At 38.8% G+C, this 17,703-nt stretch overlaps 1 protein-coding gene across 1 annotated transcript in view; it reads right to left on the reverse strand.

Moving 5' to 3' along the window:
• Positions 1–3,583: 3,583 nt before the first annotated feature.
• The window catches only part of IL13RA1 (interleukin 13 receptor subunit alpha 1), a 56,539-nt gene continuing 42,419 nt past the window's right edge, over positions 3,584–17,703 (reverse strand). Inside the window, exons 10-11 of the mRNA XM_007465457.1 lie at positions 15,485–15,569; positions 3,584–6,107 (exon numbers count right to left, since the gene is read on the reverse strand). Coding sequence (XP_007465519.1) covers positions 6,015–6,107; positions 15,485–15,569 — 178 coding nt within the window. The 3' untranslated portion in view covers positions 3,584–6,014. The remainder of the gene's footprint in view (positions 6,108–15,484; positions 15,570–17,703) is intronic.

Below are 17,703 nucleotides of genomic sequence, written 5' to 3' on the forward strand. Positions count from 1 at the left end.
TCCAAATCAAACCAAAATAGACTATTTGGGAAAAACAAAATAAAGGAAGAGCACAGTTAATGGCACTCTACATGGATCAACTGTGAGCAATAATTATATGGTCTAATGCAAATACTGAATATTTAAACCAAAATTTGTTGTATTTGTGGAAGAGAATTATGAGTGCACGTGGTGTGTGTGTATGTGTTGGGACGCATATATGAAAGCTAGTTCCTCAGCTTCCATAGCAGAAATTTAGAAATAGATAATTTCTAAACCTAAATAAAAATAAGAAATAGCATTAAGTATTAGGGTATTATTCCAAAGTAAAGAGTTATATGCCAAAAGAAAGAGCTAAAAATGTTAAAAGCAGTTTTAAACAACACAAATTTATTAGCTCATACTTCGGCAGGTCAGAAGTGCAGCCCAGCATGACTGAATTCTCTGCTCAGGGTCCCACAAGGCTGGAGTCACGACAGGTCGGCCAGCCTGGGCTCCTGTCTGGAGGCGCTGGGAGAGAGTCTGTTTTCAGGCTCATTCAGGTTGCAGGCAGGACGCGGTTCCCTCTGACACTTTCTACATGGCCTCCTCCATCCTCAAGCCAGCAGCAGCACTTTGGGTCTTTTCTGTGTCTTGAATCTCTCCTCCTCTTCTGTTTCCAGCCAGAGAAATTTCTCTGCTTTTAGGGGCTCAGATGATTAGATCTGACCCACCCACATAATCCAGGATAATCTCCCCATTTTATTTTTATTTTTATTTTATTTTATTTTATTTATTTATTTTTAACATCTTTATTGGGGTATAATTGCTTTACAATGGTGTGTTAGTTTCTGCTTTATAACAAAGTGAATCAGTTATACATATACATATGTTCCCATATCTCTTCCCTCTTGCGTCTCCCTCCCTCTAATCTCCCCATTTTAAATTCTGTCATCTTAACCACATTTGCAAAGTCCTTTTTGCCATGTAAAGTAACATTTTCACACGTTCCAGGGATTAGGGTGTGAGGATCTCTTCTGGGAGGAGGAATCCGGGGTAAGGGGGGGGGGGGGCAGGGGATTTTTTTTTATAAGCCCTGTGGTACTCTTTGACTTTTAAAATTATGTACATGTTTAATTTTGATCAAATGAAACCCAAAAAGTTAAATTCAATGACCAAATTTGCAAGTATTGAATTCAAATGGATTTTAGAGAATGCACCAGATGTAGTCATTACACAAGCAATTTGTTATTATACAAAGTCCATTTTTGCATTTCTAGGCAAAATGACCTAAGTTCTGCAAAGCATGTTAAGAAATATTTGTTAGGCACAGCCATGGCTGGGCCCTTGTGAAAATTCTGATTTGGGTGAACCACAAGGCTCTTCCAATGTATCAATTCCTTTGTTCTTACTGTTGTATTAAAGGGCCGACTTTGGTTATTTTGGGCAGCTACTGCTAATAGCTAACTACCTCCTATAGCAAGAATAAGAGGTGACCATAAACATATTTTCTTTGATATGTAAGACAAAAGTCATCATCTTAATTTTTGCAGGATGTCAGAATAGAGCTAATCTAGTCCGGTCTCATTTTACAGATGAGAACCCTGATGCCCAGAGAGAGGAGGGGACCTGCCCGTGGCCTTGCTAGTGCACGTAGCAAAGATCCTCACTTCTAAATGAGCTCTACGACTTATGGCCACTGTTATGAGCCTTGGGTGGGATGATATATCACTGTCTAACATCTTCATTTTATAGAAGGGGAGGCAGATGCAGATAGGAGAGATACCTGCCCAAGGTCATTTGGAACTCCTACATTCTAATCCAGGTTTCTTTCCCTGTACAAAGTAGCCTCCCCCTGACTAAACACCTGATACCAAGACAAATCTTATTCACTTCTAAATTCCTAGTGCCTAGCACATTGCCTGGCTCATAGAGGAATGGACGCACGAATGAATCTTAAGACACTGCATAAAGCTCACTTTGCAATTAAATATTTAAAATTCTCAGTCTGTCGGTTGATAAGAAATTTGAAATAAGATGTTTCTTCTTTAGCCTCCTTAGGACAAATGAGTACATCACTGGCTATATTATGCAGGCTCTAAAGCCAGGCTGACTTGTTTTCCGGTTCTCTCAGTCACGATCTGTGTGATCTTGCACACATACACTCAAAATCATTTTATGTCTTGGTTTCTTCATCTGTAACATGAAGATAATAATCAAGCTCATGAGTCTCATGGGACTCATATGGGGATTTAGTGAAATAACACATGTAACTTGGCATACAGTAGCTACTCAATAACTCTTAATTTTCTCTTTTTCACATAATGGTCTACCTAATAAATGTTGAAAACTAGCAGTGAAGTATTTTCCTGTTGCTAATGGTAAACTAAAAGTGTGACCATTAGAAAAGATGGCTAAAGGCCAAAGAACCTTCAGGAAGAAATCATCTCGGGAATTGATGTCAAAAATATCTAGCACATCCAAATGTCAGTATAACTGTTTCTTCTCTTAAAGTAAAAGCATGCCAAGATTTCGCTACGGTATTTACAAAGAACTTTATTGCTTGATCTAATCATTACGGTTTAAAAGAAAATAGAGTCTCTGAAATAAGTGTTCTTGTCCCCTTACTTTCTTCTAAAACTACTAATATTCTAGTAGCATGATGTGCTACTCACATGAGCACAAAGCTGTGCTTGTAAAAGAGCAGGACTTCTTGGAAATGACAAAATGGTAAATTACCCTGGAAAGCAAATGGTCTCAGGTCATTCTGGCTCCTCTGCCCTGAGCTAAGCTGAACATGTTTGTGGCTACGGGAATTTGTTTTCCATAGATCTCATACAGATATACAATCTCAAGGGTCCTCAGTTAAATGTTTTCTGTCATAATACTCAGCGTGTTGATGTGTTGAGGACCAAAAGGTGATTTCTTATTCAAAACAAAACAAAAGTATACTTACCTGGAGATGGATTTCCAGAATCTTCTTGGATCATTTTAGATAGTTACAGAAGTAACCTGACCAAGATCAGCACCCCCTACCCGTACCCTAGGGCTTGGATCCTGGAAAGATGCAGGGTAATTAGCAAATGTTGGGCTAAAGACACACTCCCAGAACTTAATACAAATGAGAAAAACCCTCCGTGACATTCAAACCGTTTTGCTGTAGTTACAGAAAACATGAAACTACAATACCATCTCTTAAGAGGGAAGCTATTGAAAACTGATTTTCTTAGTCTCAAATCTAATCTGTTTATGTGATTAATTCATAACTAGAGGTCCCTCATCGTGTATATACCATGACAGTCTCCTTAAGTACACTGCACTCTATTTGAAGCTTGAAATTAGAAAGGACCAGTTCTCCATTTCCTTTAATTGTCAGAACCACGATTTAGCAAATACTTATGTCCCTTTAGGTACTGTTTGCAAAGGCTGTACTAATACTAAACCAAGTGCAGGCCTTTATCAGAAAACACAGGCATGCCGAGAATAGCAGGGAAGCTTATGATACATGGTTGTAAGATAAAATAGCTGTCTTGGAATTTTTTCCCAACTTATATTCTTCTAACTCCAACGTCTTCTGCCACCCACTCCTCACAACAGTTTCCCCAAGATAAGACACAGGAAAACATTTGGGTGACATACAAAAAGACAATATTTATTTTACTCAAGCTTTTCTGTAAGAAGTTAAACAAAATGACCCCCATTTGAAGGCATTACCAAAAATGTTAACATTGTTTCACGTACCCCTTCAGTGCGGGATGAAGAAAACACTTATCTGAATGAAAGAATAAGAAGGACCATCCTTACAGTGGCTTTACTTAGATATGTGGAGAAAACAAATCCATAAAGGTTAGACATAAAATAGCACATGAACCTACTAGTTTCCTACAGGTAGTGGGAATTCCACTGATGTGTTAAAGTCTCCAAGAGCTCTCAAGACCTGGGGATCAGTTTTCAGCAGTTATAGAACAGCCATAGGTACTCCCATAATTCACTGCCCACTTTTCCCTCAACTACTTTACCACTAAAAGAGCAAGGTGGAAACACCCCCGCTCCCAGCCCACTCCCAGGCCGCAGGACTGGCATCAGTCGTTCTTTGGGTAATCAGAATATCAAAGCATCCCCTCCCCGCGCTGCCATCTAAATAGGATGACGGGAAAAATGACTTTGGGTGAGGCATTTAGGTGTTTTGTTGGGTGAGGCGTTTAGGTGTTTTGTTTCGCAGAAGTATAAGACCTGGCTAGGAAATAATCTCATCCCTACACAGGAAAACCAAATATTCTTTCTAGAGAAGAGTAGGACAGAATAGCACATCCATGCCCGTCTCCCAGCCTCAATCTGACCTCAAATATAAAAGCAGGGGGAGGAAACACCTGGACATCTGCCATTGCCACGAACCCCAATTTCCTCAGGAAAGCCAGGGCACAGTGGTCCTCCACTGTGCCCAAACCTGAAAAGAGCAGGGATGTCTGATCTCCCTTCCCCTAAGAGCAGGAATTGGAAGTAGCATTATCTTATTAATACAAATGGATGAATGTTTGGAGAACCTGTGATATAGAGTTCTCAAATTCCTATCAGTAATCTGAGTCTATGTGTGTGAGGAGAGAACCACTGGAGGGGACTTCTCATTTCCACACTTTAAATATGGAGGAAGAAGTAGAGGGAATATATATATATATATATATATATATATATATATATATATATGGATAGGTTGTGGGGATGGGTGAGAATGGAGCCTTAACATATGCAAAAAAAAAAAAATACAAACGTTGGAGCCTTGGATGGCTGGTTATCAGTAATAAGAAACAAAACCCACTAATAACCATTTGTGGGAGAAAGGGAAAAGAGAAAGACACAACTATTCTTTTTTTCCTCAAGCAAATAGCAAAGTTCTAGGTGAAGATAATACCTGTTTATTGTTTACAAAACGCATACAGAAACAGTAAATGCCAAAAAGCTTCAAATAAATGCAGAGTCACACAGAAGTTACAAAATATGCGAGAATTAGTCATTGTTTCTCAGTCTACTCACACTTTTCCTGAGATGCAAATTACTCCCTGCTCCTCTAGGTGCTGTGAGCAGATTTACATTCTAATTGCTCATGAGAGGTGAAAGACTACACAGAAGGGAATGAGGGAGATGCAAAAGGGGAAATCGAGGTGGGAAGTGGGGTGTTGAAAGGCCTGGAAAATGACTGGTGGAGAAAGAACTGAGGAGCCCCAACTAGACTGTGAATTCTTTGAGGGAGTTGGTGCCTCACACCTGGGGGCCTAACACAATCTGGACGCAGAGTAAATACTTGATTTGAGTAGCGGAGGTGAAGAATAAACAATGCATCATTAGAGACTGTGTCGCTCAAACTCTAATACCCAATAAGTCAGTCTGCCTCTACTGCCCTTAAAAGCCTGAAATGGCTTTGAAAGATCTCAGTAAAGAAGCTGCTTCTGCTTTTTCTGTAGTCACGGCCAACAAGGATGCCTGGGCCTTTCAAAGCAGAGGAAGACGCTGCTGAAGGGGATGAAGATTCCGGACTATTAAAGAGTTTTAATAGCCACAGCCATTACTCAGTGGGACCCCAAACAACAGATAACAGATTTTATCAATTTTGTTTGCTAGGTGTTCTCTATGACTCAAGTTTGACTTTTAGCATTTGCACCCAAAATGAATTCTCCTACAAATAAAATTTGTTGGTATTATTTGAGACAAAGAATACAAGGCAGGCACAGGTCCCTCAGGAAGTTGTCAGAACTCTCGATAAGATTAACTCGACTGCCATCATCACTTTTTGCTTTTGTCCTCTAGTTTGAAGCCTTAGCAAAAGACGTCTGCTTTTTATAATTCAACAAAAATGACTCCACTCTTTTCTCCAAAGGGCCCATTATTATTTTTAGTTTTTCGGTGCACGACTCAACACAAAGACCTGTGGCTCTTATGAGCTGCCTGTTTTTAAATGGTCCAGTAGTTTCGGTTTCCATTTAACAAGTTCCCAGATAACAAATGGAAAACAGAATGAATCTTCACAAGGTCACATTGAAGGTTAAAATAAATTATCCCCATCACTGAGAGGCTCTCTTCAGGCTTTCTATCAGCACTACAGAGTCAGTTTCTTCTTTGGTTTGCTTCTCATAGATGTCGTACTTCTTCCAGTGCTGGAAGGGAAGAAAATACGTGAGTACACGATGACTCTTCTAAACAGTGTTCTTTCCCTGAGTACTCGGAGCCAATGCTTATTTTTAGGTCTGTGTGCATGGAACCCTGAGTATATGTTCTCCTGTTTTGCTTGGGGTCTTTTTTTTTTAACCTAAGAATCTTCATCTATTTGAACAATCAATTAAACAAAGCAATCAGGAATTAACCTTAAAGGTGAAAAACACCATGGGACTGTTATATGATATTTAATAGCCATCTCAAAAGATAAACAAATGTGGACACCTCCAAAATTGGAAACAAAGTCTTTTGAAGAAGAATAAAAGAGCAGCATGCTTTCCTTACTTCAACTGTTTCTATCTTTATGTTTTTACCACTCAAATTTGACCATTGCTCCAGAGATGTAATAGGCTCAAAAAGGCATCAAGGTGAACGGCAATATATATAAAATGTCCCAAAAGTCTTAGTGCAGTCAAAAGTTTTGAAAGACCTTGCATTAACAGCTTCATGTAACATCATTTGCGAGACAGGGAATTATGCATATAAGGTAAACTCATCTTGAACTCAATTTAAGTGTGTATCTTAAGTCAAAGGAAAGGGTGAAATGTGAGCTCAGTCCCCTCATCCGTAAAATAAGGTTGTTAGACTAAACCAGAGGACTGCAAACTATGGTCTAAGGGCCAAATCCAGCAGGCTGCCTGTTTTTTTAAATAAAGTTTTATTGGAACAGAGCCACCCCCATTTGTTTCTGTACTGTCTACGGCTGTTTTCGTGCTACAACAGCACAGCTGAGTTGCTGTAACAGACCAAAAGGCTTGTGAAACCAAAAATATTTACTATCTGGCTCTTTATAGAAAAAGTTTGCCAATCCCTGCACTAGATTATTTCTAAGCTCCATTTCTGCTCTGTTGTTTTCTGGTTCTATAAGCCTAGAAAAGGAAATGGAAAGAAGGAAAAATAGAAACAAGCAACAATGATGATTCAGCTGCCTCAGGTTGTGCAACTGGAGATGGACTCAGCAGGTCAGGAGCATCCAGTCTTAAGAGAACGTATGGAGAGATAAGTTGGAAAACACTGTTTAAAATATCCAAATTCTACTCAGCCTGTGCTCTATAGAGCCCACGAGCCACAACCACTGAAGCCTGCACACCTAGAGCCCGTGCTCTGCAACAAGAGAAGCCACCACAGTGAGAAGCCCGTGCACCGCAACGAAGAGTAACCCCCGCTCGCCGCAACTAGAGAAAACCCGCACGCAGCAACGAAGACCCAACACAGCCAAAAATAAATAAATAAATAAATTTATTTTTTAAAAAAGAAAAAGTATATTATAGGACCAGGGTTGGCAAACCTTTTCTGTAGATGGCCAGATAATAAACATTTTCAGCTTTGAGGGCCATATAGTCTCTGCTGTTGTAGCATGAAAGCAGCCATAGGCAATACATAAATGAACAGGCACGGCTGTGTTGCAACAAAACTTTATTTATGGATGCCGAAATTTGAATTTCATATTATTTTCTTCTTTATATTTTTTCAACTACTTAAAAGTGTAAACACCATTCGCAGCTTGCAGCCTGTACACAAACAACTGGCAGGCAGGAATTGGCCCATGGTCTGTAGTTTACAGAGAAATCCTATGAGGAAGGTAGTGGATGGCAGCATAGTTTTTGCATTTCCCCAAATGCCACTATAAAAACCACAAGTAGGAAAGGTAAGTAGGGTAAGTAGGAAAGCAAAGCCAAAATCCACGGACACAATCTGCGACAAGACCAGATGAAAGTGATGCCCCCATGAACCCTGAAATATGAGTGGGTAGGGACAAATTAGAGATGCTACAAGAGCAAAATGGTATTAGCTATGGGAGAGTATGGAGAGGGAATCAGCAGGGCATCTGATAGATCTGAGAATTCTAAAACAACTCACTCAAACTTCAGCAAGCTAATTTAGGAACAATAAGTGAGTCTGGCAGGGGTTTGCACTGCCAAAAGAGTGACCAAATGCAAGGAGTCCACAGAACAGCCTGAGAGCCACCTGAGCCCTATGAACTCTCAAAACCATCCAAAGCTCCCTTCCTGGGCAAAGTCCCACTCTGAAGAGAAACTGATAGGAACAGACTCCACACTGGCTAGGACACAGACAAGAGACACAAACCTATAAAGTCCAGATAAAAGTAGACGAGGTGAACAGGCAGAGCCAGATTTCAGAAAGGAATTCACTATAGTTTTGAAAAATTGTCAAAAATAATAGAAGATGGAACTCTATAGCCATGAAATTAGAAAAAAAAAAAAAAAAAAAACTATCCTAAATCAAGTCTCCTTCTAAAACTTTAGGGAAACTAATTTCATGTAAAAATAAGCGACAGAATGACATTCTTATGGAATTAAAAGATGCCAGAAAGATGTCCACAAAATATACACAGATGAAAATTATAATCTAGCATTTCAAAACTAGCAAAAGTATATTAAGAAAAAGTTATGTGATATGAAAAACTGTGCATGATATCAAAGAATATAAAAATTCAGAATAAGAAACATTCAGAAATGACAATGGTAAAACCCAAGAAACAATTAGAAGTAAAAGAAAATAATCATTTCAGAGATGAAAACTAGCTAGAGGAAACGCAGGGGTAAATAAACACAACAGATAAAACTTAAGAGAAACAAAAGATGAAAAGGAGGACTTTTTTTTTAATCAAAAAGAAATAAAGATAGATGAAGATTATTCGAAAGGATGTGACAAATATAGAAGACAGGCAAGGAAAATAAGGGAACAGAATAACAAAGTCTATAAGTGAAGACATTTTCACTGCAAGTTTTTAAAAGGATTTGAAACTACATGCTGAAAAGGCACACTATATACCTTGGAAAATCAACCCAGAATGACTAATACCAAGACATATTCTAGTAAAATTATAGGACTTCGAAGGAAAAAATCTTTTGACAACCAGGCAAAAAAGACCAAGTGTTTTAACACACAGAAAGAGTATTATATTGTCAGCAGACCTTGACAACACTTTATGCCAGAAGAAAATGCATGACATATTTAAGATACCCAAGGCAAGAACATGTAAGCCATGGATTTTATATCTAGCTAAAATGAATTTCAATGATTAATGCAGGAAACTCCATCAATATGTAAATAATCCAGGAAATGTTGGTCCCATGAATCCTTCCTGAGAAAACTTTAGCATCAAATACATATCATATAGAATTAAGACTAAAGAGGGCTATAGGGAGACAATATAGGATATAATGGCCTTATGCACTGGAAATGTAGATCCCGGACAACTTTAAGAATGGGGAGAGAATGGGAAGAACATATGGAAAAATTGCTGTCTTTAATAATCGCTAAAAATTATTTTATAGTTTGTCAAGAGTTCAGAAATTCCTTTAGTTCCACCTGTTTCCTTTTCATCTGTTAAATTCAAATAAAGATAAATATGAGCATTTTATGAAAACATATGATATAATTTGTTAAAAGTGGGGACTGGAGGATCAGGAAGCCTGCGTTCAGATCCCAGCTCTAACTCTTGTTAGTGAGATGTAGATACTAGCTCTGCTAGGTAGCAGCAGTGTAACCTCAAACAAGTTACATATAATCCCTCTGGTGCTTCACTGTCTTCATCTGTATAGTGGAGATAATCCCTGTTGCAGGATGGGGACAAATTAATGAAGGAAGCGCTGAGAAAAGTGTCTAACACATAGCAAAAGTTCAATAAGTATGAACTGTTATTATTATTGTTGTTACTATTATTCCATTTACCAGTAAAAAGTGCAGTCAGCCCTCCGGAGGATGTGCATAGGTTATATGCAAATACTACACCATTTTATATAAGGGACTTGAACATCCGTGAATCTGGGTATCCGAGGGAGTCCTGAAGCCAATCCCCCACAGATACCAAGGGACGACTGTATTTCCATTCCTCTATGTTGTTCTCATAACCTTAAAGATGATTATAGCTGGATGACAAGATTAATTTTTCTCTTTTGGTTATCTGTATTTCTCATTTCTCTATAATAAACATTTCTTTTAAAAGAAAAATTATTTTAATTTAAAAAATGCACCCTGAATGTTACATTTTCATTGGTTTCTGCTCATCAGACCCAATGCTTAACTGCGTTGGACAGGAAAAAAGCAATCAGAACACTGCAGCAGAAATGGCTTCTAAGAAAACATTAATTTTTTAATTGCCTTTTTTCATTCATCAGGGCCTTTGCCTGAGCACTGCTTCTATGCATATGTCTATGTGAGGTAAAAGGGACAAAGGCAAAGGCTCTGACCTGTTATTCAATTTTTTGAACTATATGTCAGTCTAATTTTAAAATGACTTGTAGAAAAATAAATCCACAAAATTACAGTCCATAATTCAATTCTTACCCTGCCGATTTTTTAAACAAGGTAATCAACAACAGAATAATGGCCAAAGATGAAAAACGTCCTAGATGAAAAAAAATCAGTGTTTGGGTGGTGAACACAAGTGGCTTTTAGTTGTTAGTCATCCTAGAAAAATACATGTATGTATATATAATTTTTTTTTAAAGAAAGAAACAAACGTCATAGAATAATGGAACATCAAGCTTCAATTCAAGAGTACCTTCAAGATTTGGTTATTTCCCACAGTGAACTGCCAACAGAGTTGAAGTGGGTTTCATGCGCCTAAGCACCACGCAAAACACTGGCCTTGTGTGTACAAATCAGCTGATTATGTGCCCCCGTCTTCTTCAGAGCAACAGACACAATAGAAAGTTGTACAATATGAATTGTAGATCCCCACGCCTTAAAAATCGCTGCAGCTTAAAAAGAACTTGTTGAATGTGGTGTGGAGGGGACTAATTTGGTACCATTTGAGGTGGCTATCAATTCAAACCCTCACTTTAAAACTTGATAATTAAAGGGAAAGAATTAAACATGTTTCCTACCTTTCTAGCAGAAACCGAATTCCAGAACAACTAAGAAGCCTAGTTGAGGACTGAAAGCAGTGCTTTGTAGGAAAATGCTAGCTTATAAATGTAGATTAAATGATAGATGAGAAAAATCATCATCGTTTCACAACCCCTAATGAGATTATCGATTCAAGCAAGGATACTAATTGGCCAATAAAAAGCATCAGCTGAAGAGTCGACAGGGTGCTAACGTTACCACCACACAGATCATCTTCAGGTGGCAAGGGGAGGAAACGTGTAGATGGCAGGAGGGGACGTGCTATTATCACCTTAAATACAGTGGTCCATCTCACTAATGGTGGGACAACTGGTATTATCTGTCTCCTGACAATTGGGACAGCTGGAAATATTTAAATATGGACTATTAGATGATATTAAGGAATTAATAATTTTTAAAGTGCGGCCATGCTATTTTGGCTATGTAGGAAAGCGATCTTAGCTTTTAAAGATACACACTGAAGTTAAAAAAAAAATTCAGTAGTATTTGGAAGTCAACTCCAAGTTAAAAAGCTGCTTTCCACTCAGGAATTCAAAACTGGCACAGTACTGAAAATGTAATTGGTTTCCAAGAAGCGGAGGAAGAACAGATAATATTTTATGGATGAAAAAGAAATGCAGATGCAGAAGAAAAGCAATTCCCTCCGCAAAGCCCCCCTACCCCCCAAGTATGGCCAGCAGCCCAATTAGTCACACAGAAAAGGCAAACAGCAAAGCAACGGGAAAAAATACTGCTGGCCAAAATGTTACTACAGTGATGAACAAAACATTGTCAAAACAGCAGAAACCTTAAGGAAAATGATACAGAAAATTTAATTTACTGGTGGCTACACCTAAATGAGTTTTTTTTTTTAAAACAACCACTACTGATGGTGCAGCGTGGAAGAAGAAATTGCTTAGAAAGGGCATGGATTATTTCTTGGGATTAGAAGTTGGTAAATTTGGGCTACAATGGCTTCTACTTCAGGTTCTGCAATTCTCTCTCTATGTGATAGTCCTTGAGAAATTTCTCCATGGTCCCCAATGTCCCCATCTTTACAGTGAGGAGTTGGACTAGAATTTTGAAAATTTATAGTTAAAGACAACTAAACATGTAAACGTTAGATGACCTCTAGGGCAACGTTCACTCCATAATTATTTATTCCCTAATTCGATGATTCTAGAAGTAAAAGGACAGTCTTTCTGCTGTATATGCAGTTCAATTTTCGAGAACTGCTGCCCTGTAGAGAAAGTAGATTATTCATTTGGTTAAAAAGCAAACATGGAAATTTGTTCTATTACCCTTTCCCCTATCTGGCATTTTTATTATACTTCTAGTTTTAAACACTGATTTTATTTAATGGTCTGCAACCACCACAAACAAAAACATCTTATGCTTTTAGTGGTCCATCTTGTCAGTGTATCCACCTCACTAAATTATAGAATTATCTGACTCATCGGGACAACATATTATCCTCTAGACAGCAAATTGAAAAAAAGCAATTCTCCCATCTCTGAGGAAGATAATTGATCTGATTTTGCTGTCAATGTTACCATCATTCACTCTATCACCCAGGCTTGAAACCTTGAAATTATTTTTTACTCTCGCCACCTTTCATCACCCACACAGAGTCACCAAGTCGTAATGAGTTTCCTTTAATAATGTCTCTTGCATCAATCTCCTCTGCTACCACCTAAATTCAAATCCCTATTATCTCACAGACCTGGATGACCACAGTATTCTCTTTTCCCTTAATGACTTGTACAGCGTTTCTTTTTATTATAAAAGTAATACATGCTCATTACAGGCAACTTGGAAATTTCAGAAAGGCAGAGAGAGAATAATATCAATTATCCACAATCTTCCTGCCCAGAGATGATTATTTTGACCCATTTCCTTCCACTCATTGTTCTATGTATATGTTGACGCGTTTTTTTTATAAAAATTAGGATTGTAATACACTACACATTTATGATGTTTCTTACACTTACACCGTGAGTATTTTGCTAGGACATTAAATGCTTTGAAAACCTAACTTTTCAAAAAACTTATTCTTGATTGTTGATGTTTCCTTAGTTTCTAAATTTTCGTTTTAGAAACAAATGCTGCATTGACCATCCTTGTACCATTGTTGGATTATTTCCCTAAAATAGATTCCTAAAGAAATAATGACAAGATCAAAGATTCTTGTTACATTTTACCAAGTTGCCCTCCAGAAAGAACACATACCATTTTACAGGCCCACCAGCGTTGCACGAAAAGTGCCAGTTCCCCACCCACTTGCTAACACTGGATATTATCACTTTTTAGAAATGTATTAAGCTGGAAATTTATATCTCATCAGTGCTTTGGCTGTATGTCTTGTATATATCAGTGAGTCCAAACATGTTTTCACAGATATTGGACATTTGTGTCATGGCACTTTGACTGTCTTCATTCTGCTAAAAGGGGTAGCAAACTCAAATGCTTTTCAGGGGTCTGGCATGTTAGGTCAACATGTGAAACCACAGTGGGAATTAGGAATTCTCAGGAATTCCTCATCTCAGGAATAGGGCCTGAGATGAACTGGTAGAGTGCATGCCCTGCTTTCCTCATCTGTGAAATGGTACTCATAGCACCTACACCACAGGGTGGTTATGAAGATGGAGCATTTAATACACTGTGTACACACGGTAGACTTCCAATCACTGGTTAGAGGAGCTGTTAGAATACTTGCACAATTCTCAACCTCCAGCATCTGTCTCAGTAGCTGGCAAAATGAAGACACACGCGTGATCCTAAGGAAAATATCTATAACGGTGATTTTCAAAGTGCGCTCCGTGAATGATCTTGCCAGGATAGGAATCATCTTTGGGCTCCTTTGAAATATGCAGATTCCTGGGACCCATCCCAGAGCCGGTGAATCCGAACTTCTGAAGGTGGGGCCCAGGATTCTATACTCCTACAAGCATTGCAGTTGACTGTGACTCAAAGCTGAAGAAACACCGTCACCTCAGTTGCAGTTACCGGCCCTTCATCAGGTACCTGACTTCTAGGCCTCGCTGGCTAGTGGTGCCCTATCTGGCACAGTTACCCACTGCCCATGCCCATGACTTGGTGAAAAAGTGATCCAGATGGCTCTTCCTCTGACAGCATGGGAGCCTCCCTGCCTTCCTTCCCTATAGCCACTGTGTATCACCCGTTATTACAAGAATCGTTTGGGCGTTAAAGATAAATGGAAAGTATTATCAATAGTAATACTAAGCACTAACATTTACTAAGCACCCATAATGTGCCAGACACACTAAGTGGTTCCTATGTATTAAATTAATTTAATCCACATAACAACACTATGAGGCAGGTGCTGTCATTACCTCCACTTTTTACAAGTGGGAAAACTGAGGCACAGGAAGGTTAAGGAAGTTACCTAAGGTCAAATAGACGGTAAATGACACAGCAGAGATGTGAATCCAGACAATCTGACTCCAGAGTGCAGGCTATTATCTACTACGCTGTACTATTTCCCTGAATTAACTGCCCTATGCCTGAAATTACTAATTTAAGATATATACAATAATAGTGATATTTATTTCATTTAGTGTCTTTATTATCTTATTTGGGTGAATGTATTTATCAGAGAAGCCTCAAACTCTTTTGTTCCCATAAAGTCTTAGCTTTTCCAGCCACAAATTCTAGCGTGAGAGTCTGCAGCCAGCTAACTCTAACAGTTCGGGTGGGTTTGCTCTAGTTCCATGTCTTTGGAGGCCAGCTTTCCAGGCAATAGCATGAACACAATCTATTTCAATTGTCTACCTTATCTTTCTATTTCCCTAAATCAAGTTTTAAAAATTACTCCAGTCAGAAGCCCTGCCTAGTGGCTCAGTTTCATAAAGGAGGCTCCTCCCCCTGCAGGTTTAGATCAAATATGTTCCCTAGCCCAGAGAAAGAACGAAGCCCCGCGAAACAAGACAGGCGAAGTATTCTGGGAACTTCTTAAACGGTATGCTTGGCCTGAGATACAACATTTAAAATCAGCTCTTCTTTAATCTTTTAGATAAAATGTAGTTTTAAATAACCAATTTTGAAATGAAATTCTGACACATGCTACAACATGGATGAACCTTGAAAATGTTATGCTAAGTGAAAGAAGCTAGCCACAAAAGGACAAATATTGTAGGATTCCATTTACATGAGGTACCCAGATTAGGCAAATTCAGAGAGACAGAAAGCAGAATAGAGGTTACCAGGGGTTGAGGGGAATGGAGAGTTATTGCTTAATGGGTACAGTTTCTGTTTGGGATGATGAAAAAGTTCTGGAAATAGTGAAGATGGTTGCACAACACTGTAAATGTACTTAATGCCATTGGACTGTATACTTAAAACTGGTTAAAATGGTAAATTTTATGTTTTACCAAATTTTTTTAAAATCCCATAGCCTCCCCCCCAAAAAATCAATTTCAAACTTCACAGAGTCAGTGCTTACCAGGGTATCATCATTCTGGTCTCCAAACATTTCTTTAAAAATCTTGCCAGGATCAGGAATTGGAGGGAATATAATAATCTTGAGCCTTTAAGAAAACAGAGACATTGTTGATCAAACCTTCCATTCCACAGAAATGTCCCACTTAAATACAGCCATATTAAAAGAAGGCTTGGACAAAAGACATGGCACACAAGTCATCTTTAGTGATAACGTAGTTGTGAAAAAATTTCTAAAACAAGCTGAGAAATCGATCTCCTAAAAGTATCACGTGTGGATAAAGCAGAGGGCCCATCAGTAGCAGACTACTTATACCCTTTCAATGAAAAAAAATTTTTCCAGCTTTATTGAGATATACTTGACAAACAAAAATTGTATAAATTTGAGGTGTACAAAGTGACATTTTAATATATGTGTACATTGTGAAATGATCATCACAATCAAGCTAATTAACACATCCATCACCTCACATAGTTATAATTGTGTGTGTGGCACTGTGTGTGCTATCCTCTATCATTTAAATAAAAATGGTGCTTTACTTATCACAGATCAGATGGGAGCCTGCTGTTTATAATTTTGAAAAAAATAATCTTCCGAGAACAGGGGGCATTCTCTTTAATTTTTCTTCCTTTTTCTTCCTTGTCTCCTCTCTGTTTTTTTTTTAAATTAAAAAAAATTTTTAATTGAAGTACAGTTGATTTACAATGTTGTGTTAATTACTTCTGTACAGCAAAGTGACTCAGTTATACATATATATACATTCTTTTTCACATTCTTTTCCATTATGGTTTATCACAGGATACTGAATATAGTTCCCTGTGCTACACAGTAAGACCTTGTTGTTTATCCATTCTATACATAATAGTTTGCATCTTGGGCCTCCCTGGTGGCGCAGTGGTTGAGAGTCCGCCTGCCGATGCAGGGGACACGGGTTCGTGCCCCGGTCCGGGAAGATCCCACATGCCGTGGAAGCGGCTGGGCCCGTGAGCCATGGCCGCTGAGCCTGCGCGTCCGGAGCCTGTGCTCCGCAACGGGAGAGGTCAAAACAGTGAGAGGCCCGCGTACGGCAAAAAAAAAAAAAAAGTTTGCCTCTCATAATCCTAAACTCCCACTCCATCCCTCCCCCACGGCAACCACCCCAGTCTGTTCTCTATGTCCATGATTCTGTTTCTGTTTCATAGATATGTTCATTTGGGTCACGTTTTAGATTCCACTTATAAGTGATATCATATGGCATTTGTCTTTCTCTCTCTGACTTACTTCACTTAGTATGATAACCTCTAGTTGCATCCATGTTGCTGCAAATGGCATTACTTTATTCTTTTTTATGGTTGAGTAGTATTCCGTTGTATATATGTACGACATCTTCTTTATCCATTCATCTGTCAATGGACGTTTAGGTTGTTTCCATGTCTTGGCTATTGTGAATAGTGCTGCTATGAACGTCGGGGTGCACGTATATTTTAGAATTAAAGTTTTGTCTGGATGCTCTATTTTTGCATCTGATAGTAGTACCCTTTGGTGGACCTACCTCATCTCCTAGGTCTCTAAATGTTGATGTGTCCCAGCATTCCTTTTGTCCTCTTTATCTCCCTCACTTTATTAGTGCTCTCTTCCAGTCTTAGGGCTTTAAATCCATTTACATGCCAAGGACTCCCAAAATTCTATCTCCAGCCCAAACCTCTCCCTTAAACTCCAGATTCATGTATACAAGTACCTATTTAGCATCTCTGCTTAGATATCTAATGGGTATCGCAAATTTCTCATGTTCAGAACTGAAGTCCTCACCTCTTCCCTGAAGCCAGCTCTCCTCCCAGTCTTCTCCATCTTAGTAAATGGCTCCAGCATTCACTCAGTTGCTGAAGCCAAAAATCTAAGAGTTATCCTTGAATCCTCAACGTCCCTCACACCTTCGAAGACAAGCAGCCATCAGCAAGCACTATTAATTCCATCTTCAAAATATATTCCACATCAGACTACCTCTTACTGACTCCTAACTAGCCTACCGGCCTCCACTCTTGTCCAAGTCAAGCCTTCACTCAGCAATACAATGATCTTTTATGACAGTAAATCCAATCACATCCCTCCACTGCTTAAAACTCTCTCATGTTTCCCCATCATGCTTAGGATAACATTTCAATTGCTTGCCATAGCCTACATGATCTGGCCCTGCCAGCCTCTCCAGCCTCATTTCCTGTTGTTCTCCCCCTTGCATGCCCTCC

The sequence above is a fragment of the Lipotes vexillifer genome, unplaced genomic scaffold, assembly GCF_000442215.2.
Source record: "Lipotes vexillifer unplaced genomic scaffold, Lipotes_vexillifer_v1.1 scaffold560, whole genome shotgun sequence".
Classification (NCBI taxonomy): Eukaryota; Metazoa; Chordata; class Mammalia; order Artiodactyla; family Lipotidae; genus Lipotes; species Lipotes vexillifer.